This window comes from Coregonus lavaretus (assembly GCF_964263955.1).
Source record: "Coregonus lavaretus genome assembly, chromosome: 1".
Taxonomy (NCBI): Eukaryota; Metazoa; Chordata; class Actinopteri; order Salmoniformes; family Salmonidae; genus Coregonus; species Coregonus lavaretus.
In genome coordinates, this window is record NC_139988.1 from 80,810,338 (window position 1) to 80,837,451 (window position 27,114).

Sequence of the window (27,114 nt, forward strand, 5' to 3'; positions counted from 1 at the left end):
TTTCGGATTGGGTGGAGATCAAACGGTGACTATGGCCTCGGAGTCAGAGAAGAATAAACGGCTCTTGCTAGATGTCCTGACCAGACCTGGAAACGATGCATGTGCGGATTGTGGCAATGCAGGTAGGAAACGAACTGTTAATAAAAGGAGCGCCAAATCTTTTACGGCACCCTATGCATGTGCTCATGAGCGACGCGCGATTGTCCTAGTAGAGAATTCACCTGCCATTGAATCTTGAATAGCCTATTGTTTTCTGTTACCATTGTCAATGTGACAGCTTGTCAGTCAGTGCTCTCCTTATCAAATGTCTATATTTTATTTAACAGCAGTAGGCCTAATTCTAGTGCACTTTAAAAACAAAAGGTGTGTAAACAGAAAATAATATGAATTGCTCTCGAGACACACCTTATATTAGATTGGCAGCCAGCGCCTACTGAGGAGCTGGACTATGGAACTTGTAAGACTGTAGGCTATAGGGACAACTGGCAAATGTATTGAGACATGCAGACCCGGTAAACAAAAGTCCTATACTTCACTGAATACCTTCCATCACGTGGTTAAATTGATTACATGTGTGGTGTTGTTGAGTCATCCCTGTCTTGTTTGTCACCTGTTATTGCCGTTTGGAGTGTTTGTGGTGGCTAAGAGCGTCTGCTAAATGATGTAAATGTAAATGTAGTAGTCATTGTGTGACATCAATATAAGTCGCACTGGATAAGAGCATCTGCTAAATGACTAAAATGTAAAAGCCTCAGTGTGTCTCTGTGTGTGTGTGCTTCAGTGCTAGTGTTTGGGGTGTGTGTAATGGGTGTCACTCAGTCTTGTCTGTCAGCATGCACCAACTTCTTGTTAGTTCATTTTCATATTGCGGATGGTCATTTCAATTGGGTTTTACAGTAACTATTGTCACCTCGCTCCCACGGCACCTCACCACTACTTCTGCTTTATAGGACTTCCTCCCCTCTTCCCTTTCTCATCTCACAGTGATAAAAGTGAGCTGGTGGGGAGGTTCCATGATGGGACTGATGCCCAGTGCTGGAGCTCTGGTGGGGAGGTTCCATGATGAGACTGATGCCCAGTACTGGAGCTCTGGTGGGGAGGTTCCAGGATGGGACTGATGCCCAGTGCTGGAGCTCTGGTGGGGAGGTTCCAGGATGGGACTGATGCCCAGTGCTGGAGCTCTGGTGGGGAGGTTCCAGGATGGGACTGATGCCCAGTACTGGAGCTCTGGTGGGGAGGTTCCAGGATGGGACTGATGCCCAGTGCTGGAGCTCTGTCCACCCAGGATTTCTTGGCAGTGGGCACCTATGTTTGGTAGTGCCACCATGTCTATAGGTCGCATGAGGAATGATCATAAACACGTACTTTCACTACTGGCAGTCTGTGCTGCATTTCTCCATTACGACTTTGTGATGCAGATGTCAAATAACGCATATAGATAGTAAGTCTCACCTCGGAAGCATTCACTCCTTTATGACTAATGTGTTTGTCGTGGTGATAAACGTTTGTTTCTCACTTCAGGTTTTCATTATAGTTGAAAATGTGTGTTCAAATAAATATTTGACAACCACAGATCAAAATAAGTGTTTTGTTCAATGAGGAAGTAGTGTATTTAATTGGAAAAGGGCTTACCAAGAAAAACTTCCAAAATGACTAATTCGACGTATAACTAATTCGACGTAGAAAGAGGTTGGAGCACTCAACAACAAAAAAAAAGCAGAGATGTATTTATTTTAGCTCACTTTAATCCATATAGTGTGTTTCACTGTTTTATGCAGTGTAATTTACACCAGTGATGTATCACTGCCAAAGGAATAGTCGTCTGCTCTCACACATTGGTGTCATACAGTATTATGCCAATGTTCAGAATGTCTCCCCTGCGTGGTCCTAGTGATATAAACCGAGGCCAGATATTTCATCCCCTAGACTAGTAGTTCAATTTACAATTAGTAAATTGGGGCCTCCTGTAGCTCAGTTGGTAGAGCATGGCGCTTGCAACGCCAGGGTTGTGGGTTCGTTTCCCACAGGGGGCCAGTATGAATAATGTATGCACTCACTAACTGTATGTCGCTCTGGATAAGAGCGTCTGCTAAATGACTAAAATGTAAAAATGTAAGTAGAGTAATCTGATCCTAGATCTGTAGTTAAAGGCTACTTCTGCCTCAGTGTGTTTCTGAATGTATTGTACACTGAACAAAAATATAAACGCAACATGTGAAGTGTTGGTCCCATGTTTCATGTGCTGAAATAAAAGATCCCAGAAATGTTCCATACACACAAAAAAACACATTTATCTCAAATTTGTTTACATGCCTGTTAGTGAGCATGTATCTTTTGCCAAGATAATCCATCCACCTGACAGGTGTGGCATTTCAAGAAGCTAATTAAACAGCATGATCATTACACAGGTGCACCTTGTGCTGGGGACAATAAAAAGCCACTCTAAAATGTGCAGTTTTGTCATGCAATACAATGCCACAGATGTCTCAAGTTGAGGGAGAGTGCAATTGGCATGCAGACTGCAGGAATGTCCACCAGAGCTGTTGCCAGATAATTTAATGTTCATTTCTCTACCATAAGCTACCTCCAACGTCGTTTTAGAGAATTTGGCAGTATGTCCAACTGGCCTCACAACCGCAGACCATGTGTAACCACGCCAGCCCATGACCTCCACATCCAGCTTCTTCACCTGCGGGATCATCTGAGACCAGCCACCCGGACAGCTGATAGAACTGTGGGTCTGCACAACCAAATAATTTCTGCACAAACTGTCAGAAACCGTTTCGGTGAAGCTCATCTGCATGCTCGTCGTCCTCACCAGGGTCTTGACCTGACTGCAGTTTGGCATCGTAACTGACTTAAGTGGGCAAATACTCACCTTCGATGGCTACTGGCACGCTGGAGAAGTGTGCTCTTCACGGATGAATCTCGGTTTCAACTGTACCCTCCAAAGATTTTCTATGGGGTTGAGATCTGGAGACTGGCTAGGCCACTCCAGGACCTTGAAATGCTTCTTACGAAGCCACTCCTTCGTTGCCCGGGCGGTGTGTTTGGGATCATTGTCATGCTGAAAGACCCAGCCACGTTTCATCTTCAATGCCCTTGCTGATGGAAGGAGGTTTTCACTCAAAATCTCACGATACATGGCCCCATTCATTCTTTCCTTTACACGGATCAGTCGTCCTGGTCCCTTTGCAGAAAAACAGCCCCAAAGCATGATGTTTCCACCCCCATGCTTCACAGTAGGTATGGTGTTCTTTGGATGCAACTCAGCATTCTTTGTCCTCCAAACACGACGAGTTGAGTTTTTACCAAAAAGCTCTATTTTGGTTTCATCTGACCATATGACATTCTCCCAATCCTCTTCTGGATCATCCAGATGCTTTCTAGCAAACTTCAGACTGGTCTGGACATGTACTGGCTTAAGCAGGGGGACACATCTGGCACTGCAGGATTTGAGTCCCTGGCGGCGTAGTGTGTTACTGATGGTAGGCTTTGTTACTTTGGTCCCAGCTCTCTGCAGGTCATTCACTAGGTCCCCCCGTGTGGTTCTGGGATTTTTGCTCACCGTTCTTGTGATCATTTTGACCCCACGGGGTGAGATCTTGCGTGGAGATCTTGCGTCTTGGCCATAGTGGAGTTTGGAGTGTGACTGTTTGAGGTTGTGGACAGGTGTCTTTTATACTGATAACAAGTTCAAACAGGTGCCATTAATACAGGTAACGAGTGGAGGACAGAGGAGCCTCTTAAAGAAGAAGTTACAGGTCTGTGAGAGCCAGAAATCATGCTTGTTTGTAGGTGACCAAATACTTATTTTCCACCATAATTTGCAAATAAATTCATAAAAAATCCTACAATGTGATTTTCTGGAATTTTTTTTCTCAATTTGTCTGTCATAGTTGACGTGTACCTATGATGAAAATTACAGGCCTCTCTCATCTTTTTAAGTGGGAGAACTTGTACAATTGGAGGCTGACTAAATACTTTTTTCCCCCACTGTATTCAATGGTAGTGAAGTCTTGATTCTGAGGAGAGGAGTGGCGCAGCGGTCAACTCTGTCCACCTTGACCCAGACTGTGGCTTTCTCCAGTTGTTCAATGGCTTGGTGGTCTTGCTTTGACCGGATTGCTACCTTCTCACTCTTCTGAGGGACCACATTGAGTTGCCAAAGCCTTTCTATATGTCAGAGTTTCTCAGTAGTTGGGGAACTGAGGGATGTAAAGAGGAACTGGTCAGTATTGGGAGTCTCAATGTCTTTAGCTAGACCCTGGAGTGTCCATCCTAGTAGGGGTTTGATGACTGCAGGTACTCCAGGGGGGCCTAGTCTTACTGGGACGATTGGGGCAATGAGATGAGTGTGGTTGGCACCGATGAGTAGCAGGGGGGAGGCATGAGTGATGGGAGTTAGAGGTAGTCCTCAACGATGTTGGTACCTTCTCTTGAGGGATGCGGTCGGTTGGTTCTTTTTTGGCAAGGGCAAGCAGCTCTACTCTGAAGGCATCTCTTATTTGGAAAGGCTGTCCTGGATGTGAGGCCAAGGTTAGCTCGAATGATACCGTGGAGCCCTGAAGGGTTTCGACCTCTTGTCTCACGCTCCGCAGTGTTAGTTCTTCAGCCTCACCCTGTAGCTGGAGATGGCAGGCAGATGGTTGTAGGAGAATGATCCGAGAGAACCAATCATCGAGGATTGCATAGGTGTCAAGGGATCTTTCTTTGTTGTGGAGGGTTACCTTGACTAGTTTAAGGAGAACTCTGTTGCTGGTACTGGGTCGGTCAAGGTACAGGGTCTATACAGGGGAGTTGACCACTTGCTTGGACACTGATTGACCTTGCATAGAATTTGTAGGTGTTTGGTAGGGATGGTTGGATCGGAGGCACCATACTTTGCAGATAGGTTGGGGGCACTACAGGCTGAGTATCGGCGGGAGGAAGCTTTGCTGGGGCCGGTTGGTGAGTCTGGGCCGGAGCCTGCTGAGGAGGCCGGAGTGGAGCCTGCTGAGGAGGCCGGGGTGGAGCCTGCTGTGCTGAGGAGGCCGGAGTGGAGCCTGCTGTGCTGAGGAGGCCGGAGTGGAGCCTGCTGTGCTGAGGAGGCCGGAGTGGAGCCTGCTGTGCTGAGGAGGCCAGAGTGGAGCCTGTTGTGCTGAGGAGGCCGGAGTGGAGCCTGAAGCTGGAACTATTTTAACCACTGCCTCTGTATCTGCCTTAATGGATTGTTGCTCCCAGATTCTGTTGGCTTGTAAGGTCGGTAGGTAGGGTTAGGAAGGATGTGGTGGTGTTGGAGGGAGATAGAGAAAATACATATCAGGAGCAAATCAACATAAAAGTGCACAAACTAAGAAGTAGTGTCGGGTGAATTAACAAGAAAGAAATGGGCATAGCGGTCAAAATGTAATAAACTTAGAAAACTGCCAAATATTAACTAGAACAAAAGGAACACATGGCACACAAAATGAGAGCATGAATAGCATCAAAAAGGTGTATAACAGACTAGAGAAATTGGCAGCATAATACATACTGTATTTAGAAATGGCACTTACATATGTGACCGACCATCCCTTTTCGGTCTTATGTTAAAACATTTGAAATGGTGTTTTCTACATTGGATAAAAGTACAGACTCAGAGCTTTACATTTGCTTTAATAGTTGATAAACTTGTAACCCCACTTTTGAGAAAATGGCCCTTGAATGTTTTGGTACACCTACTGGAGAGCTCTTCTTTGTCTACACCCATTCAGCATCATTCACATCCTCTTAAGCCTTAGCCCCACCCATCTCTTTAAGGAGTCACATGTGAGGCCATGTGCTAAACAGAGTGAGTAAGTATACAAGTGTAGTAAACAACCACAGATTTCAAGACTAAAAGTGGTGAAAGTAGTAGCCTACAATAAGGAAAAACTCCAGGGAAAAATGCACTTTATCTAGTCCTATATCCCAATCTGACTTTGTTGCAGGTCATGTTGTTCTTCACATGACTGTCTCAGGGAAATACACACTAATCAAATCAAAGTGTATTTGTCACATGCACCGGATACAGAAGGTGTAAATGATACAGTGAAATGGTTACTAGCAATGTCAAAAATAGAAAGTATCAACATACATTTTTTTTATAATTATTAGATAAGGCTTACCAAGACACACTTGTCTAAGTGTATAGATGGGTCATGTGAAAGACTGGCTATAACTAACCCCCAGCCACATCTAGCTAAGTGGATGGGTCTCTATTGCCTAGACCTGTTCACATGAAATACAATAGCTGGCCATATCACCCCCAGACACACCTGGTCCATCACAACTTTTTCCCACTGATCTTTGTCGATAGCGCCTTCTAAATTCAGGGCAGCAATGATGTTGAGAGCAGTAGAAACACTTTTGCAGTTCTCAGTGGCTATAATCTTTCAAAAAAAGCCGCGGGAGCAAGGATTATCTACACATACTGAGCAGCTCATGCTATAGACAGAAGCCAGCAACATGGCAGACCAATCAAAACTCATCTCTTCGGCCCATCCATTATCTCAGCCAATCAAATCAAATCAAACTTTATTTGTCACATGCGCCGAATACAACCTTATCGTGAAATGCTTACTTACAAGCCCTTAACCAACAATGCAGTTCAAGAAAGAGTTAAGAAAATATTTTACAAATAAACTAAAGTAAAAAATAATAAAAAGTAACAATAAAATAACAATAACGCGGCTATATACAGGGGGTACTGGTACCGAGTCAATGTGCGGGGGTACAGGTTAGTCGAGGTAATTTGTACATGTAGGTAGGGGTAAAGTGACTTGGCGCTCCGGTACCGCTTGCCGTGCGGTAGCAGAGAGAACAGTCTTTGACTTGGGTGACTGGAGTCTTTGACAATTTTTTGGGCTTTCCTTTGACACTGCCTAGTATATACAGTTGAAGTCGGAAGTGTACATACACTTAGGTTGGAGTCATTAAAACTCATTTTTCAACCACTCCACACAGTTCTTGTTAACAAACTATAGTTTTGGCAAGTCGGTTAGGACATCTACTTTGTGCATGACACAAGTAATTTTTTTAACAATTGTTTACAGACAGATTATTTCACTTATAATTCACTGTATCACAATTCCAGTGGGTCAGAAGTTTACATACACTAAGTTGACTGTGCCTTTTAAACAGCTTGGAAAATTCCAGAAAATGATGTCATGGCTTTAGAAGCTTCTGATAGGCTAATTGACATAATTTGAGTCAATTGAAGGTGTACCTGTGGATGTATTTCAAGGCCTACCTTCAAACTCAGTGCCTCTTTGCTTAACATCATGGGAAAATCAAAAGAAATCAGCCAAGACCTCAGAAAATAAATTGTAGACCTCCACAAATCTGGTTCATCCTTGGGAGCAATTTCCAAACGCCTGAAAGTACCACGTTCATCTGTACAAACAATAGTACGCAAGTATAAACACCATGGGACCACGCAGCTATCATACCGCTCAGGAAGGAGATGCGTTCTGTCTCCTAGAGATGAACGTACTGTGGTGCGAAAAGTGCAACTCAATCCCAGAACAACAGCAAAGGACCTTGTGAAGATGCTGGAGGAAACAGGTACAAAAGTATCTATATCCACAGTAAAACGAGTCCTATATCGACATAACCTGAAAGGCCGCTCAGCAAGGAAGAAGCCACTGCTCCAAAACCGATATAAAAAAGCCAGACTACGGTTTGCAAGTGCACATGTGGACAAAGATCGTACTTTTTGGAGAAATGTCCTCTGGTCTGATGAAACAAAAATAGAACTGTTTAGCCATAATGACCATCGTTATGTTTGGAGGAAAAAGGGGGATGCTTGCAAGCCGAAGAACACCATCCCAACCGTGAAGCACGGGGGTGGCAGCATCATGCTGTGGGGGTGTTTTGCTCCAGGAGGGACTGGTGCACTTCACAAAATAGATGGCATAATGAGGAAGGAAAATTATGTGGATATATTCAAGCAACATCTCAAGACATCAGTCAGGAAGTTAAAGCTTGGTCGCAAATGGGTCTTCCAAATGGACAATGACCCCAAGCATACTTCCAAAGTTGTGGCAAAATGGCTTAAGGACATCAAAGTCAAGGTATTGGAGTGGCCATCACAAAGCCCTGACCTCAATCCTGTAGAAAATGTGTGGGCAGAACTGAAAAAGCGTGTGCAAGCAAGGAGGCCTACAAACTTGACTCAGTTACACCAGCTCTGTCAGGAGGAATGGGCCAAAATTCACCCAACTTATTGTGGGAAGCTTGTGAAATGCTATCCGAAACGTTTGACCCAAGTTAAACAATTTAAAGGCAATGCTACCAAATACTAATTGAGTGTTTGTAAACTTCTGACCCACTGGGAATGTGATGAAATAAATAAAATCAGAAATAAATCATTCTCTCTGCAATTATTCTGACATTTCACATTCTTAAAATAAAGTGGTGATCCTAACTGACCTAAGACAGGGAGTTTTTACAAGGATTAAATGTCAGACATTTTGAAAAACTGAGTTTAAATGTATTTGGCTATGGTGTACGTAAACTTCCGACTTCAACTGTAGGTTCTGGATGGCAGGAAGCTTGGCCCCAGTGATGTACTGGGCTGTACGCACTACCCTCTGTAGCGCCTTATGGTCAGATGCAGAGCAGTTGCCATACCAGGCGGTAATGCAACCGGTCAGGATGCTCTTGATGGTGCAGCTGTATAACCTTTTGAGGATCTGGGGACCTATGCCAAATCTTTTCAGTCTCCTGAGGGGGAAAAGGTGTTGTCGTGCCCTCTTCACGACTATCTTGGTGTGTTTGGACCATGATAGTTTGTTGGTGATGTGGACACCAAGGAACTTGAAACTCTCGACCCGCTCCACTACAGCCCCGTCGATGTTAACGGGGGCCTGTTCGGCCCGCCTTTTCCTGTAGTCCACGATCAGCTCCTTTGTCTTGCTCACATTGAGGGAGAGGTTGCTGTCCTGGCACCATACTGCCTGGTCTCTGACATCCTCCCTATAGGCTGTCTCTTCGTTGTCGGTGATCAGGCCTACCACTGTTGTGGCTAGCAGGAAGGTTCCTGTCTTTTTACGTGGCTAAATCAACTAGGCTCGTAATTTAACAATTGTATTCGTATTTACAGATATTAATGCACATGAAAGTTCACGTTGAAGAAGGCATATCTGTAAAACAATTATGAAAAAAAGGTTTTTACGTTCTCCTGTGAAGTAGTGACGCCCGTCATACGCCCAGTTATCTGAAACGGGGCACCTACTGTATAAACACTACGGTAATGTAATACATAAGGCTCCGACTGATTGTTTCACGCACAGAAGGGAAGGAAGAGAATGTCTCCCGTGGCAACCTGGAACATCTGGCATCGCCATCAAAGGATTTGTTGTGGAGGAAGGAAAGAAGGTGAGGAGTGAGGAAAAAGGTTGTGGAGTGGTGATTTGGGAGTGACAACAGGTGTGGGAACAGGTGTAGTGGGAAGGGGCGTGGCCTTGACCAATTTGGAGCAGTTAGTTAATCTGCAGAGGAGTGGTCTTCAATACAACACCATTCCATCCATTATTATGAGCCGTCCTCCCCTCACCAGCCTCCTCTGGTGCACACACACACACAGAGGGAATTCAAAGTGTGTTAACGGTGGTGGTTTCCACCTCACCGATACTAACAGTCATGTCATGTGTGTCCTGTGGGTGGCCACCTCCACTGAGGGAAATCCCAGTGACAGAAGCCAATGTGTTTTCTGTTGGTGATCAGTCAGGGTAATCTCCTGGGTAGTGTCTCTGCTCTGCTCTCTGATTCACAGACCTAGTGACCCCCCCCCCCTCTAGAAAGTTCTGATGGGGAGTGTTTCCATAGAGATGGTCATTGTTTATGGACACGAGGCCACACCCTGATTACATATTGTGGGCAGTCAGAGCTCAAAGTCCAGACAAAGCAGGTCCCCCAACCTCTATCTCTCTCTCTTTCTGTGTGTGATGAACACAAAGCAGCAGTGCCCGTGGGTTTGGAAGTGGCTTCCATATTTGTGTGTGAATGTGGTTTGTTAGAACTAGGTGTCAGACCTGGGTTAGCTGCTGAGAGGGTGGTCCTGCCAGCCATGCAAACTGCAATTACATTATGAGAGGTTCCAGTGGCTCAGGTACTATTAGACTGAGGAGAAACATTGAGCTGAAGCAAGCTGAAACAATATTGAAGTTTATACAGCAGTTTTATGCATACAAACACACACACATATTTAAACATAATAGTTTTCAGCTGATTGGGCTACATTCATGGTGTCAAGTTTTTAAAGGCTTTCAAAGGTCTATGCAATTCCTGGATGAATGATCTCTTTAGAGTCAATGCATTAGGTCATTCAGTCAGCCAATTTCTCTCTCAGAATCGGATGCGTGTTTGAGTGTGTGTGATTACATCTCTCATATCTTCAGGACACACATACTTGTAAACATGAATATCTCTTTGCTGTGACCGGAAAATGACAAAGTGCAGGCCTATTCATGTTTGTGGCAGATACAATGCAGTCTATTCCTTCCATAGCAAAGTGCTCTCTGCAGAGTGTTTGTCTGGCAGATCGCTGTAGTGGCTGTGTGTCACGAATACAGCCGAGGCTGCCCCTCCTCCTTGCTCGGACAGGCTTCGGCGTTCGTCGTCACCGGAGTACTAGCTGCCACCGATCGATGTTTCTGTGTTACACTTGTCTTGTCTTTATTATTCACACCTGTTACCCATTATGCTTATTTGTTTCCCTATAATTACCTCTGTTTTCCCTCCTGGGTTTGTGCGTGATTGTCCGTTGTTTTACGTAGTTTGGTGAGCTGTTGGGCTGCTCTTCCCTGCGTGGAGGGTTGGTTATGGTTTACTTTAGTTTGAGTAAATCCATTCATTTCTCAGTTCTGTGTCCTGCGCCTGATTTCCGTTTCACCACTTCACCCAGACGTTGACACTGTGGGTGTGCGTGCACGTAGGTGGGTGCGTGCGTGTAATAGTCTAGCAATGGCCTGGTGTTCTGGTGAACAGTGCTTTAATACTCTCTGTGGATTTTTATCAGTGGAAATCTCCGCCTGTTTCCTGTGCTAAGCCTAAATATTATTTCCCCTTTGTCCACATACACACACACTTACATACCTATCTCTGTTTCTCTTTCTCTCTCTCTCTCTATGCAGCACGTGTCCTTTAGTCCTTCAGTTATATTTGCCTCATTACGTTGCACCTAATACCTTTCAGAAGTGCGATCGTCAGCACTTTTCATATTTATAGTTTGAACCTTCATATCCCTTCTGTTGCACCTCGTTTATGATGCTGTCTCTTCCCTTCTGTTCCTCCCCCATCTCCCTCCATATCACACTCTCCCCCCTGCTCTCTCCCCCCCTCTCCATCCCGCCTCTCCCTCCCCTCTGCCGCCCCCCCCCCCCCCCCCTCCATCCCGCCTCTGTCCCCTCCCTCCCTCCTCCACCTCTCTCCCCCCTCTCCCTCCCCTTTGTCCCCTCCCTCCCTCCTCCCCCCTCTCTATCCCGCCTCTCCTTCCCCTCTGTCCCCTCCCTCTCTCCCCCTTTTCCCTCCCCTCTGCCCCCTCCCTTCCCTCTGTCTCCTCTCCCTCCCCTCTGTCCCCTCCCTCCCTCCTCCCCCTCTCTCTACTTAGAGCCAGACTGGGCGTCGGTGACTCTGGGCGTGTTTGTGTGCCAGGGCTGCTCCCTCCTCCACAGAGGCATCCCCCACATCAGCAGGGTCAAGTCCATCCAGCAGGAGTCATGGGAGACCTCAGAGGTGGAGGTCAGTAACCCTGCTGTACCAGAGGGGGAATTGGAGAGCATGTTGGGAATCTGTATATGATCTTGCATCACATTGGTCCTAATTAGAGTTGTTACCTATTGCCAGTTGCAACCTGATTTGAGATCAGATCTTGCCATCCAACTTCTTAAGTCTGCCCATTTTAGACCAAACACAAAAACTGACCCTCAATCAGTTCCAGTAGTGTGTCTGGCACATTGCCTTCTTTAGACTGGGAAGCCTAATCCCCACAGGGACTTGTTCATCTTTTCTAAATGCAATAATAATGTCAGCTCCAAGAGACCACCACTGATGAGATTTGGGGAGTGAAAGCCTTGAGGGAGAGTGATTGACTAGGCATCACCTTGGGGGATAGAAGGGATAGAGGATTCTCAGATTAAATTTACAATAAGACATGTTGAGGGAAACATAAAGTTACAATAAGAGATCCCTGAGGGAAAGATAAAGACAGAAAACAAGATGCTTGGACTGCAATTTAGTACTACTCTTAGTTTCCTTCCCGTAAGTATCAGTCTTAAAAATGCCCCTTATGTGTTGTCAATGCATTAATGGATTTGTCCGTCTATCGTCAGCTAATGGCTGCCATGGGTAATGAAGCAGCCAAAGCTAAGTACGAACAGAAGGTTCCAGCATTCTACTACAGACCCAAACACACAGACTGCAAGTAAGTCACTCTCGTCACTGAGTTATAATGAACTAACAACAGCGTTTGGTCCGTTGGTATGTACACAGTAGTGGTATACAAGGGAATCACTGCTGTGTCGTGCTGTTACTGTAAAGCGTTTACTGTTTCACACAAGCACTGAAATGTAACATGCTGCAGTACTTCTTCTTCCTGTGTGTGTGTGTGTGTGTGTGTGAGTGAAAGAGAGAGAAAGATAATGAGGTTAAAGTGTGACTATCAGGGTTGGGGTCAATTCCAATTCATTTGAAATTCCAATTCAATATTGGAATTAACTTATGAAGTGGAGAATTAACATTGAATTCAATTAGAATTTCAGCAATCTTAAAGTTATGGAATTGGAAATAGAATTAGACTGTTTGGACTGTTTAAATTGGAATTTAATTGGAATTGTAAAAATATTTAATATTTGAAATTTAATTGAAATGGAATTCAATATTTGTACATTTGCCAGTTAATGGCATTAATGCACTTAGTATAAAAAACTGACTGCATGATTTGTTTTAAATCATTTCAACTTGTATTTCTATATTTCCAGTATAGCTAAGCTGTCTGAACAGTGACATGATCACCCTGAAAGCCTGAGGGAATTGAATTCGAATTGGAATTTGGGGAATTGTTGGGGACAATATTGAATTAGGAATTTAATTATTGGAATTTACCTAACATTGGAATTGAGAGGAATTGAATTATCTCTGAATTCAAAATCCGATTTAAATGGAATTGAATTAGAATTGAATTTGTGGAATTAATCCCATACCTGGTGACTACTACACTGCAGATTTATGCGTCTTGAAAAACAGTGTGTTCTCTGTGTGTCTGCGCCATTACTCTTCTCTGTGGGTACTAAACCAACAAGCATATTACATGTGAGAGGGGCGATAGTGAGAGGCAGATTTGTTTGTGTCAGTCGAATGGATTACTTGAATTTAGGTAGCCTAGCAGTTAAGAGCATTGGGCCAGTAACCGAAAGGTCACCGGTTCAAATCCCCAAGCCAACTGTCAGTGTGCCCTCGAGCAAGACATTTAACCCTAATTGCTCTGGATAAGAGCGTCTGCCAAATGACGAAAAGCTGCAAAATACTGTCTGACCATACTGACATGATTATAAGAGACAGAAAGATGGGAACATCTGAAAGAGCAGTTTTTATACTGTATGTAGGTCTATCAGAGAGAGAGAGGAGATGCTGTTGTTGGCATGGCGATGTTCTCCTCTTCACACACAACTAAAGATAGATCTTCTATTATTCATCTGTTTACTCTCATCAATCTTTTTATTGTGGAGTAAAGGAGAGAAGGAGTGTGTGCGTGTGCATGTGTGTGTGTGCGTGCGCGGGCAATGGAGGTGAAAGAAAAAGAGAATCTGTCACAGCAAGATTAGTAGAAATGTGGCCTGTGTCCCAAACTCCCAACTTGTTAGGCCATCATTCGTTCAGCTAACAGCATGGAACCTGTGCTATAGCAAATTCTGGGAGAAGGTGAAAGGCATCCATTGCTTCATTGTGTTCCAGGCTACTGCGGGAGCAGTGGATCCGAGCCAGGTATGAGAGGAACGAATTTGAGTTCATCGAGAAACAGGAGCCTTACTCTGCAGGTGAGTTGACACAAAGGCTGTTACGGTGACCGTATTACCGCCACACCAGTCATGACAGCAGTCAAATTCCACGTAACCGTTTAGTCATGGTAATTAGGCTTCTCAAAGCTCTGATGCTGCTGCTGGTCATTATGAGCCTATCAGACTTGCTAACTGCCTGGTACCCCACACGCTATTGTCCCTCTAATCACTCTGACATCAATGCAAAAATTATTGGAAATCTAATCAAACACTTCATGAGAGGCCATGAGCTCATGTTGCGCAATGTTTCTATAGGCTATGCAATTGCATGAGAAAACAGAGTGATGGCCTCTATTAAAAAGCTTTCTATAGGATAGACCTACTATATTTATTTCTCAACTTTCCTAATATTAAGCACATTACTTCTATTTACAACAGGAGTATAGCCTACCTGGCTGGCATGAAAATGAACCATGGGAAAAGCATCCTCCATTTGCTATTTAAGTGCATGTCTTTTTTTCCCCTGCTCCTGTTTTGAGACGGGTGCATGATAATGGTCCATTCTAAATCAAAACAAATTTCACACATATATTATTTAGTATATGTAAAGACAAGATTAAATCAAGAACAGTCTGATGGGTGATAATATTTGCCTATCACTTGTGAATTACAGTGGGGAGAACAAGTATTTGATACACTGCCGATTTTGCAGGTTTTCCTACTTACAAAGCATGTAGAGGTCTGTAATTTTTATCATAGGTACACTTCAACTGTGAGAGACTGAATCTAAAACAAAAATCCAGAAAATCACATTGTATGATTTTTAAGTAATTAATTTGCGTTTTATTGCATGACATAAGTATTTGATCACCTACCAACCAGTAAGAATTCCGGCTCTCACAGACCTGTTCGTTTTTCTTTAAGAAGCCCTCCTGTTCTCCACTCATTACCTGTATTAACTGCACCTGTTTGAACTTGTTACCTGTATAAAAGACACCTGTCCACACACTCAATCAAACAGACTCCAACCTCTCCACAATGGCCAAGACCAGAGAGCTGTGTAAGGACATCAGGGATAAAATTGTAGACCTGCACAAGGCTGGGATGGGCTACAGGACAATAGGCAAGCAGCTTGGTGAGAAGGCAACAACTGTTGGCGCAATTATTAGAAAATGGAAGAAGTTCAAGATGATGGTCAATCACCCTCGGTCTGGGGCTCCATGCAAGATCTCACCTCGTGGGGCATCAATGATCATGAGGAAGGTGAGGGATCAGCCCAGAACTACACGGCAGGACCTGGTCAATGACCTGAAGAGAGCTGGGACCACAGTCTCAAAGAAAACCATTAGTAACACACTACGCCGTCATGGATTAAAATCCTGCAGCGCACGCAAGGTCCCCCTGATCAAGCCAGCACATGTCCAGGCCCGTCTGAAGTTTGCCAATGACCATCTGGATGATCCAGAGGAGGAATGGGAGATGGTCATGTGGTCTGATGAGACAAAAATAGAGCTTTTTGCTCTAAACTCCACTCGCTGTGTTTGGAGGAAGAAGAAGGATGAGTACAACCCCAAGAACAACATCCCAACGTGAAGCATGGAGGTGGAAACATCATTCTTTGGGGATGCTTTTCTGCAAAGGGGATAGGACGACTGCACCGTATTGAGGGGAGGATGGATGGGGCCATGTATCGCGAGATCTTGGCCAACAACCTCCTTCCTTCAGTAAGAGCATTGAAGATGGGTCGTGGCTGGGTCTTCCAGCATGACAACGACCCAAACACACAGCCAGGGCAACTAAGGAGTGGCTCTGTAAGAAGCATCTCAAGGTCCTGGAGTGGCCTAGCCAGTCTCCAGACCTGAACCCAATAGAACATCTTTGGAGGGAGCTGAAAGTCCGTATTGCCCAGCGACAGCCCCGAAACCTGAAGGATCTGGAGAAGGTCTGTATGGAGGAGTGGGCCAAAATCCCTTGCTGCAGTGTGTGCAAACCTGGTCAAGACCTACAGGAAACGTATGATCTCTGTAATTGCAAACAAAGGTTTCTGTACCAAATATTAAGTTCTGCTTTTCTGATGTATCAAATACTTATTGTCATGCAATAAAATGCAAATTAATTACTTAAAAATCATACAATGTGATTTTCTGGATTTTTGTTTTAGATTCCATCTCGTACAGTTGAAGTGTACCTGTGATAAAAATTACAGACCTCTACATGCTTTGTAAGTAGGAAAACCTGCAAAATCGGCAGTGTATCGGCAGTGTATCGGCAGTGGGGCGGCAGGTAGCTTAGTGGTTAAGAGCGTTGTGCCAGTAACCGAAAGGTCGCTGGTTCTAATCCCCGAGCCGACTAGGTGAAAAATCTGTCGATGTGCCCTTGAGCAAGGCACTTAACCCTAATTGCTCATGTAAGTCGCTCTGGATAAGAGCGTCTGCTAAATGACTAAAACGTAAACGTATCAAATACTTGTTCTCCCCACAGTATTATCACTTGTGAATGATGCCCAGCTTGTGTGCAGTAAGGGAAGAAACAGCGCCTCATGTAGCATAGCCCATAGGCCTATATGTTTTGATAAGGTTTGTGTCACAAAATCACAAACTAAAATTAAGCACATTAATCCGCTTTACAACGGGTGTAGAGCCTAACTGGCATACATACGCAGCGCGTGAGTTTCAAGTTTGGGGAAGATAATTTTCACCATAAAAATGCACCTTTTATAATAAAAGCATTACATGCATAATCGCATTTGCGGTCACTTGAGAATGGTGTTTTCCTGCTAGTTGATTGCATTTTGGAACATTCGCGCTTATAGACTACTGCCGTGTGCACATTGCTGCGCATATAATGTGAAGAAATAGCCTAATAGTTTATCAACATTTTAAGCTAAACGTTCTGATCTGATGCGTCAGCCTCATTGCTTAAAAAATGTTTTTTGATACTAGTGGTTGTATTAATTTGGGATCTATCGCATCCCACAACTGTCCCAGACTATGTTTGGAATATTTATTTAACGCACAGTATAGAATAGGTCGACTTTTGTGCTATGGGGGATAGGCTGCCTATGTCAATCTACTATGTAAATCTACTATCCCCCATAGAATAAAAGCTGATAGGTTACTGCTTCTGCTGTTCGTTAGGCTTGTTGGCTGACGAAAAGTAAATGTGGACAGTTCTTCCAATATCTTCAATGTGCGCCTCGGAATTGGATAATGACGCGCGTAGTTGCGTCCCCGATGTGTCTGTCTTCACTTGTAGCCTGTGAGAAAGACCCGATCATTTGACAGGCATTGGCTAATAAGAATTGAGCTGTCTGAGAGAGCCATGTGAGAGAGAGGTGCTTCGGAGCATGCAGCCGGGAGAAGGGAATTATAATTATTATATTCAGCCCAAGGGCACAACGGCCACTGGCCGCAAAAGGCATTTTTGTAGGGGGCATTACGGTCACACAAAGGGGATGCCGCTGGGAAATTCGAGGGATTATCAAGTGCTCGTCAAATTGTGAATGAGAGACTGCTGAAATGTGTGCAGCCTGCGCAAATAACAAAGGAGAGTTCATGACTTTTCATGCAACTTTTTTTCAAATCATCATTAGAGTCGCATCATGCAGCCTTAGAATGTATTAAAAATACAAACGTTGGGCTATATGTTTTGATCACAACTAAAGTTGCATAAATAACTCTAAATTAAGCATATAGGAAGACTTGTTTCTTTGTTAACCGCTCAACACAGAATAGCTGCATGTGCACACTCCCAGAAATACTTTCTATTTTATTCAGCTATGTTCAATTGCATTCTTCATACTATAAAATTATATAAAATAATGCCATGGAATTCTAAGCAAATCTTGTCTGCTAAATGAACTAGTGTAGCCCACAGCCATATGGCATAGCCATATCAGGGCCTAACATAAAGACAAGGAGTATGCTATTCTGTTATTCTGAAATAGACTACATCTTCATATCATGTTTCTTTAGACCTGTCTAAAATACATAAAATATTTATTGTGATGGTGGATGCTATGGATTAATTAGACTTCCAAAGGTCTGCATCAGTGGCTTGTAGGCTATGCGTGGATGCCAGGAGATGCTAAATGTGTTTATGTTAATTAACGGTCAATTACCGTGAGACCGGCAGTTATTTGCTTGACAATCACCGGCTTACAAAATATCATGACCACCACACACACACACACACACACACACACACACAGAGAGACACACACATACACACAAGCTTTGCCTATGCAAAGCTATGGATGCAGGGCTATGCAAAATCTAGCCAACAAATAGTCCTTCTCTGTCATGACAACAAAGCATTGCCTAAACAGTTTGCAAATACAAATAAAACCTTGAAAGAGTTTAGTGACAAATCCTTTACCCCTGCATCATCAAGTCAGAATATTTCAAAACCTTTGCACTCCACAGTATCCACAGAAATGCTTTGTTTGGGAACTATGAATTGAAGAAAGGATGACTTTGAAGCATAGGATAAAGGCAGAGTGATTATCTCTGGCCTTGTATTCTTCATTGTGCTTGAGACAGTGTCAGTCAGTGAATGACTCTTGTTTCATTGCATGAAAGCTATCTTGCTCTTATTGGAGCCAGACTGGACTCTCATTGATTAAAGATGACCTCATCTGTTTACTATGAGATTCAACGTCCTCCTTGGGTGCACACACACACTCACACACACACACACACACACACACAGTTGTCTGACTGGCTGTAATACAGATGGATGCATTGGGCAGGATATTTATATTTATATCTATTTGCATCACATATATTTGCATCACATTTTATTTAACCTTTATTTAACCCGGAAAAGCCCATTGCGACCCAGAGTCTCTTTTTCAAGAGTCTCTTTTTGCATCACATACACTACCAGTCAAATGTTTGGACACACTTACTAATTCCACGGTTTTTCTTTATTTTTACCGTTTTATACATTGTAGAATAATAGTGAAGACATCAAAACTATGAAATAAAACATATGGAATCATGTAGTAACCAAAAAAGTGTTAAACAAATCAAAATATATTTTGATATAGTAGCCACCCTTTGCCTTGATGACAGCTTTGCACACTCTTGGCATTCTCTCAACCATATTCATGAGGTAGTCACCTGGAATGCATTTCAATTAACAGGTGTGCCTTCTTAAAAGTTAATTTGTGGAATTTCTTTCCTTCTTAATATGTTTGAGCCAATCAGTTGAGTTGTGACAAGGTAGTGGTGGTATACAGAAGATAGCCCTATTTGGTAAAAGACCAAGTCCATATTATGGCAAGAACAGCTCAAATAAGCAAAGAGAAACGACAGTCCATCATTACTTTAAGACATGAAGATCAGTCAATCCGGAAAATTTCAAGTTCAGTCGCAAAAACCATCAAGCGCTATGATGAAACTGGCTCTCATGAGGACCGCAACAGGAAAGGAAGACCCAGAGTTACCTCTGCTGCAGAGGATAAGTTCAGTAGAGTTAACTGCACATCAGATTGCAGCCCAAATAAATGTTTCACAGAGTTCAAGTAACAGACACACCTCAACATCAACTGTTCAGAGGAGACTGAGTGAATCATGCCTTCATGGTCGATTGCTTCAAAGAAACCACTACTAAAGGACACCAATAAGAAGAAGAGACTTGCTTGGGCCAAGAAACATGAGCAATGTACATTAGACCAGTGAAAATGTGTTCTTTGGTCTGATGAGTCCAAATTTGAGATTTTTGGTTCCACTAACCCTATATATTTGCTTCATCTATGCATTTGCATCAGATGTACCCAGGGCTAAAATCAATAGATCCATAGTTTCTACCCTCTTCAGGGTCCTGTATCTCACAAAGGTGAACGGATGATCTCCGCATGTGTGGTTCCCAGCGTGAAGCATGGAGGAGGAGGTGTGATGATGTGGGGGTGTTTGCTGGTGACACTGTCTGATTCATTTAGAATTCAAGGCACACTTTACCAGCATGGCTACCACAGCATTATGCAGCGATACGCCATCCCATTTGGTTTGTGCTTAGTGGGACTATAATTTGGTTTTCAACAGGACAATGACCCAAAACACATCTCCAGGCTGTGTAAGGGCTATTTGACCAGGGAGAGTGATGGAGTGCTGCATCAGATGACCTGGCCTCCACAATCACCCGACCTCAACCCAATTGAGATGGTTTGGGATGAGTTTGACTGCAGAGTAAAGGAAAAGCAGCCAACAAGTGCTCAGCATATGTGGGAACTCCTTCAAGACTGTTGGAAAAGCATTCCTCATGAAGCTGGTTGAGAGAATGCCAAGAGTGTGCAAAGCTGTCATCAAGGCAAAGGATGGCTACTTTGAAGAATATAAAATATAATATATATTTTGATTTGTTTAACACTTTTTTGGTTACTACATGATTCCATATGTGTTATTTCATAGTTTTGATGTCTTCACTATTATTCTACAATGTATAAAAAAAAATAAAAAAATAAAGACTAACCCTTGAATGAGTAGGTGTGTCCAAACTTTAGACTGGTACTATATATTTGCTTAATCTATACATTTGCATCCATCAGATGTACCCAGGGCTAAAATCAATAGATCCATAGTTTCTACCCTCTTCAGGGTCCTAGATGTTCTGTTAGCTTCTGTAGAGCAAGGAGAGTAGTGGTAAACTAGTCTCCCCAGTGGTCGATGGCAGTATATTTATTCTATATGCAGAGAAAGAGAGAGGGGGGGGGGGGGGGGTTGTTATTGATCAATGATGTAATGCAAGGTGAATGATTCATGTCAGACTGGGAAAAAGAGAGACGCCAACCTCTGTCACCAGGGGATGGAGAGATGAGGGAGGAGAAAACAGGGGACAGAGGCGGGAGGAGAGAAGTGGGGGGTATGGAACTTGAGGGGGGAGAGAAGTGGGGGGTATGGAACTTGAGGAGTGCTGGATGGGAAAAGGAGATTGAAAATAGGGGTTATCAAATCACATACACGTGTTTAGCAGATGTTATTGTGGGTGTAGCGAAATGCTTGTGCTTCTAGCTCTGACAGTGCAGTAATATCTAACAATTTCACAACATGAGTGTTTATGAGGGAGGGAGAGGTAGGGGAGATGGAGAGAGGAGGATACATACAGTAAAACTGACATTCCATGGAGTGAGAGAGTGGGAGGGAGGCGAAAGGAAAATAGAGACATAAAAAGAGAGAACTATAGGGAGAGAGAACAAGAGAGAGATGAAGAGAGTGTGTAGCCTATAATTAATTACATACAGTGCTCTGTACTGCCACATCATGTAATGAAACCACTTCCGTCTGTAAGAGGGCCAGAAATAGACTGGGAAGGACTTATTGAGAATTATAAACTTGGTGGTTCGAGCCCTGAATGCTGATTGGCTGAAAGCCGTGGTATATCAGACCGTGTAACACGGGTATGACAAAACATTTCATTTTACTGCTCTAATTACATTGGTAACCAGTTTATAATAGCAATAAGGCACCTCAGGGGTTTGTGGTATATGGCCAGTATACCACGGCTAAAGGCGTTGTATCGTGCCTAAGAACAGCCCTTAGCCGTGGTATATTGGCCATATACCACACCCCCTTGGGCCTTATTGCTTAAATAGAGCACTGTGTCATTAACATGTAAAAGGATGTACTTTACCATCGGGGAGGTGATTTTTTTCTCCCTGTCATCTTTTCTTTGACTTCCTCTCTCATACACTCTCTTTCAGCTAAAGCCCCTCTCTTTCTGTCTCACTTTCTCTCTCCCTCAGTCTGCTTGGTATTTCTTTATTACACCAGAGAGTTATTTCTCCTCCTTTCTCTCTTGTTCTCTCTCCCACCTCTTCCATATCTCTTTGTATCTCTCGCTCTCGCTCTCTCTCTCTTTCACCTCCACTATGCCAGTTTGTCTGAGTTTGTCTGGTGTGTCTCTATCTACCCAGGGTACAGAGAAGGGTTTCTATGGAAACGGGGCAGAGACAAGGGTCAGTTCCTCAGTCGGAAATTCATCCTGTCAGAACGAGAGGGGGCGCTCAAGTACTTCAGCAAGCAGGAGGTAAGGCTGGAGTCAACACAAATGCTCCCGCACATAAATACAAGCATGTTCCTAGGAAATGTAATCTGCAGCTAGTTTATGCTACTACCTTTCAAGTTAACCATCTCAAGTTAAACATGAATACTTGTATAGCAGGCTATGCACAGTATACAGGCATGTGTCTACAAGGAAACTAAAACAAATGCCTCAAAAGACATCATCCCCTTACCTATCTGTTTGTGTTTACTGTAAACATACAGTATGTATTATTCTATAACAAGTTATATGTATGGTGATTAAGAGGGGTTGGGTTAAATGTGGAAGACACGTTTTGAATGCATTCCGTTGTGCAACTGACTAGGTATCCCCCCGCCACCCCCCCTGTATTTATGTACTGTACAGTTTGTGTATCTCCCCCAGGCGCGGGACCCCAAGGCGGTAATGAAGATCGAGACTCTCAACGCCACGTTCCAGCCGGCTAAGATAGGCAACCCCTACGGCCTGCAGATCACCTACCTTAGAGACAACAGCACCAGGAACATCTTTGTCTACCACAGCGACTCTAAGGTGACGCATATGGGTGACTGCGACAAAAGGGACTCTGGGCAATATTGATGTAGCCTGGTCCAAGATCTGTTTATGCTGGTATAGCCAATTCCTATGGTCTCATGTGTAAATGCACTGAATCGTTAGAGATATTATGCATGATGAATCAACATTTCAATGGTACACCCAATATGCTTCTGTTCCTCATATCATGAAACACTGATTTAGTCTGTTCAACTAAATCTGATTGTACTATTTCAGTGTCTAGCTAGGTCTAATGGAGATGGGCTGTTTTGGATAACTGAGTGAGAGTGGAAATGAAAATGTCTGTTTAATCAGTAGACATCAGTCTTCACAGTGACAAACAGCTGTACTCAGTACATGTAATCTGGTCAGTGGAACTGGTTAGAGAAATGTGGAGGTAGTTGTGTTCACACAAAGGGCTGCTGGCTGGCTGGCATGCACATAGGCTGTTTTTCTCTGAGGGTTTACTGCTGAGCACACCAGATGATCATCTCTCTCAGTAGTGAGTCAGCCTTCTCTGTTGTCGTCACTAGTTACCACAGCCACAAAGTCATAAACTCCGCCTATTTCTACAATTTATCTTCTTAAAATTTGATTTCAAACCTAACCCTAACCTTGAGCCCAACCCTAACCACACTGGTAACCTTATGCCTAACCTTAAATGAAAACCAAAAAGCTCATGTTTGTTTTCATGAATTTTACGATATAGACAATTTTGTGACTTTGTGGTTGTGGTAACTAGTGAAAACCCTTCTCTGGCGGATGAAAGGCACAGATAGTACAGCCCCCTCTGTTGGTCAACAGACACAATAGCAGACTTGAACAGAACAGCAATAGTAAAGCTGCCATGTCATGATATAATCATAGCTGCGGAAAGTAGTTTGAGGATGGGGGTGCTGCGGTTTATTCGCAGCAAATACAGGACTAGTAAAGGCCCAATGCACTACAACTAAATGTACTTACTTGATACGTGTTTTCCAGTTTCTTGAAATACTTTGCAAATGCAACTTATTTCTATGTGAACTGAAATTGTCTATTCATTCCTTTTACATTTTAGTAGATGCTTTTATCCAGAGCAACTTACAGTAGTGAGTGCATACATTTTCATACTTTTTCGTACTGGTCCTCCGTGGGAATTGAACCCACAACCCTGGCGTTGCAAGCACCATGCTCTACCAACTGAGCCACATCATCACAAACCACTTGATGTCTCAGTGTACTCAATTACTGTATTGTGCATATTTTTTCTTCATGGTGATGGAAAGTCTACAGGTACAATACCTAGATGACCAGCCTATGTACAATACAGTAATGTGCATTTACATTTAGTGGCATGTAAGGATGGTAAATTAATACTTTTCCATGTTATTTGCTAAAAAAATGTTTTAATTTTATGTGGATGTTTTGGGTCTTTGCCCATAACTTTGCACCTTTTTGATGTACATGTTTGAGGACAGGGTTTTGTTCTTTCTGGATTCCATTCAACTCTTACAATTCCAACTTTTGAATCCTGCAAGACACTGTTCTTAATTATACAACTACCTTTTCTGCCAAAGCGGAGAAGCTGAAAAAAATGTTTCCCCCACGCTACAGACATCTATTGGTCTGCTAATACAGGACTAGTGCACTACTTTTGTGAGAAAAATAAAATCATATTTTTATGGGGGGTGGTATTAATATATATTTTTTTATTCTGATTTTTCAGGGGGTGCTGCAGTACCCTCAGCACCTCCTACTTCCCGTGGCAATGGATATAATAGCTTAATCATGTCTCATAATGTTCTATACTGTAGCAGGTTTACTTTATTCTCAATGTAGAGATGACTCTGAATAAGACATGTATCTGACTAGGATGCGCTTGTGTCTTTGTTTTGGTAGGAAATGGTGGACTGGTTCAACGCTATCAGAGCTGCCAGGTTTCATTACCTTCAGGTGGCCTTCCCTGGAGCCAGTGACGAGGAGGTGAGGCCACAACGTATACAGGACTTTGAAATGACTATGACCACTATTAAACACCAAATTAGACAATAATATATTGTTTTCTCTCTTGTCTTCTCCTTCAGCTGGTGCCCAAACTGACTCGTAGCTTCATGAAGGAAGGCTTCATGGAGAAAACAGGCCCAAAACACACCGAGGGCTTTAAGAAGAGGTGGTTCACCATGGATGACAGGAGACTCATGTACTTCAAAGATCCTCTGGTGAGGAGACAGATAGCATCACACCCTACACTAAAATAACTGATCCATTCTGAATTAACCCTACTCCTCATAACTTTCTATTCTGCGACATACTTCTTCTCTCTCTTTCTCTCTCTTTCTCCCCGCCTCTCTCCCCCTCCTCTCTCAGGATGCCTATGCGAGGGGAGAGGTTTTCATCGGCAGTAAGGAGAACAGCTACACGGTGCTCCCAGGCCTTCCCCCCTCCACCCAGGGCTACCACTGGAACCATGGCATCACCATAGTAACACCAGACAGGAAGTTCCTGTTTGCCTGCGAGACGGAGGCGGAGCAGAGGGACTGGATCACTGCCTTCCAGAGGGTTATCAACAGACCAATGAGACCACAGGAGTACGCAGGTTAGTCAGGAAGATGCATTACACAGGTGTAATCAAAAGTACAGTTCTCAAAAGTATGCACTACATTAGTGGTACTCTGGAGTATGCATTTATGCAGATGTTGCATCTTTGCAGTAATGTTTGCAGGGTATGTACAACACCAAATGTAACTAGTCAAGGTCTCACAAGCAGTTGCTTGGTTGAAGCTAGTGTTTTATGGCAAGGCTGAAACAAAAGCCTGAACACCAGGTAACTCCTTAGCTCCAGGGTTGGTATTAATCACTATAATTATAGATTGATGTTGTGTTTTTAGAGGTACATGCCTTATCTTAATTTGACCCTGCTTCTCACAGCAGGAAAATAATCCTGCAGCAACAGGATATTTGAATTATTATTTTTATTATGATTAATGGAAAAATGTTTTAGGGGTTGATACATTTTTTGTTAGGGCAAATCAAGTCCGACATTTTAAAGTGGAAATTACAAACTTTAGAAGCCTTTTTAAACCTTGAATACACTACAAGTTTGCATTTCCTGCTATGCAGAAAAATTCCTGCAACAACAGGATGATCAAATTAAGATACAGCATCTGTAGTCCAAAGCAGAGTAATGTGTGATTACCTCTTTATGTACAGTGTCTATATGCATCTCTATGTGATTGTATCTCAATGTTTTGGTACCACTAACTGTTTTTTTGCTCTTCACCGTGCAGTGGAGGCCCACTTTAAACACAAGCCCTGAGACTGGAGCTAGAGCTGTCAGTCTACTGGACTAAGAACAGAACAGACAGGATTTCTCTACAGAGACCCCAGAATAAGTCTATGGGGCTCTACTGTACCATTACAGAGGGAGCATGATGGAAGAAATGCATCAGAGAGGAGACAGAAATCAATAGAAAGACTATCTTCTCCACCTCTCCTGACCTGATGCCCAAACCTGGGGTTAAAGGTCAGTGGGTTTGAGAGGAGAGAAAAGGACACAGAAACGTCAACACCCCTGCTGCTGCTCTCCACATAGACTCTTCCACACTGCACCCCCGCTCTTAGTGTTGTGAGTGGTTCATCCCTTGTTGTTGTATACTAAGGAGTCATGTTCGCTGTGTTTGTTGAGAGCATTACTGTCATTTTAATTATTGATTGAACAGTTTTGATGCCAGTGGATTTATGCAATTTCTCTGATTGTTCTGCATATTCTGTATACATTTAACTTTCAAGGTGCTGACAAAACCTATGCTTCTGGACAGGGTTTTACACATCTCGCGGCTGTTATTTATTTTGAAATACAAATGTAAATATTTTGAATCTCAGTGAATGCTGCTTCATGCAACAGGATTGTAATTTATTTAATATCATACTGTATATGTTTAATCTCCCTGAACTGATTCAATCAATGTGTGTTTACTATTGCAAAACACTAGAGGGCACTCTAGGTCATGTAATACATCACCACAACGCACATCATCCTTTTGCAGGTCCGCCGCTGTAACAAACTTGACAGGGATCCAAGCTGAGAACAATCTCATTTGTCTTGTCTTGTTTACTTCGGGTTAATATGGTCAAATAAATAAATAAATCATGTGGAAGGAACAGTGTAATGATGCAATACATTATGTTGGTTTTCATCAACAGATGGGCTCCCTCTCTCTCTTTTGAAGGTTATGTTTTCTCTATCACTTCATTCTCTCTAGCACATGGGTTCCCAAACTTTCTTTCTGCACAAATTGATACTAGAAAATACAGGGGACCCCACTTAAAGATGCACTCTCAAACTGTTTTATAATTTCAGCCAGTAGTTTTGAAAGTGGTGTTCACGAGCCAAAACGGGTCCCTGTTTTTTGTGTACTGCGTCATCAAATTGTGTACAACGTCATCCATTTCATGTGATATGTTACGAATTTGTTGTGCTTAAGATCCTGGAGTGCATCTTTAACGCTGTTTGTTGATATTCACTACATTATAGGTCCTGCAGGCTGTCCCAACACAT

At 43.2% G+C, this 27,114-nt stretch overlaps 1 protein-coding gene across 1 annotated transcript; it reads left to right on the forward strand.

Annotated features, from left to right (window-relative positions):
- LOC311103778 (arf-GAP with dual PH domain-containing protein 1-like) lies at window positions 1-26,656 on the forward strand. Its single transcript, XM_084145431.1, has 10 exons — window positions 1-122; window positions 11,615-11,745; window positions 12,336-12,427; window positions 13,957-14,039; window positions 21,916-22,028; window positions 22,428-22,574; window positions 24,456-24,539; window positions 24,641-24,775; window positions 24,924-25,152; window positions 25,844-26,656. Exons 1-10 carry the CDS (start codon window positions 32-34, stop codon window positions 25,870-25,872), a joined length of 1,134 nt encoding a protein of 377 aa, XP_084001557.1. The 5' UTR covers window positions 1-31; the 3' UTR covers window positions 25,873-26,656.
- Window positions 26,657-27,114: the final 458 nt, after the last annotated feature.

What these genes read in the sequence shown, in the direction of transcription:
- LOC311103778 (XM_084145431.1), top strand. Translation starts at nt 32, where the DNA reads ATGGCCTCGGAGTCAGAGAAGAATAAACGGCTCTTGCTAGATGTCCTG. An exon ending in ACAGGAGCCTTACTCTGCAG is followed by an intron (nt 14,040 to 21,915) that starts GTGAGTTGACAC and finishes CTATCTACCCAG; the next exon opens with GGTACAGAGAAGGGTTTCTA. An exon ending in GAGACCACAGGAGTACGCAG is followed by an intron (nt 25,153 to 25,843) that starts GTTAGTCAGGAA and finishes TTCACCGTGCAG; the next exon opens with TGGAGGCCCACTTTAAACAC.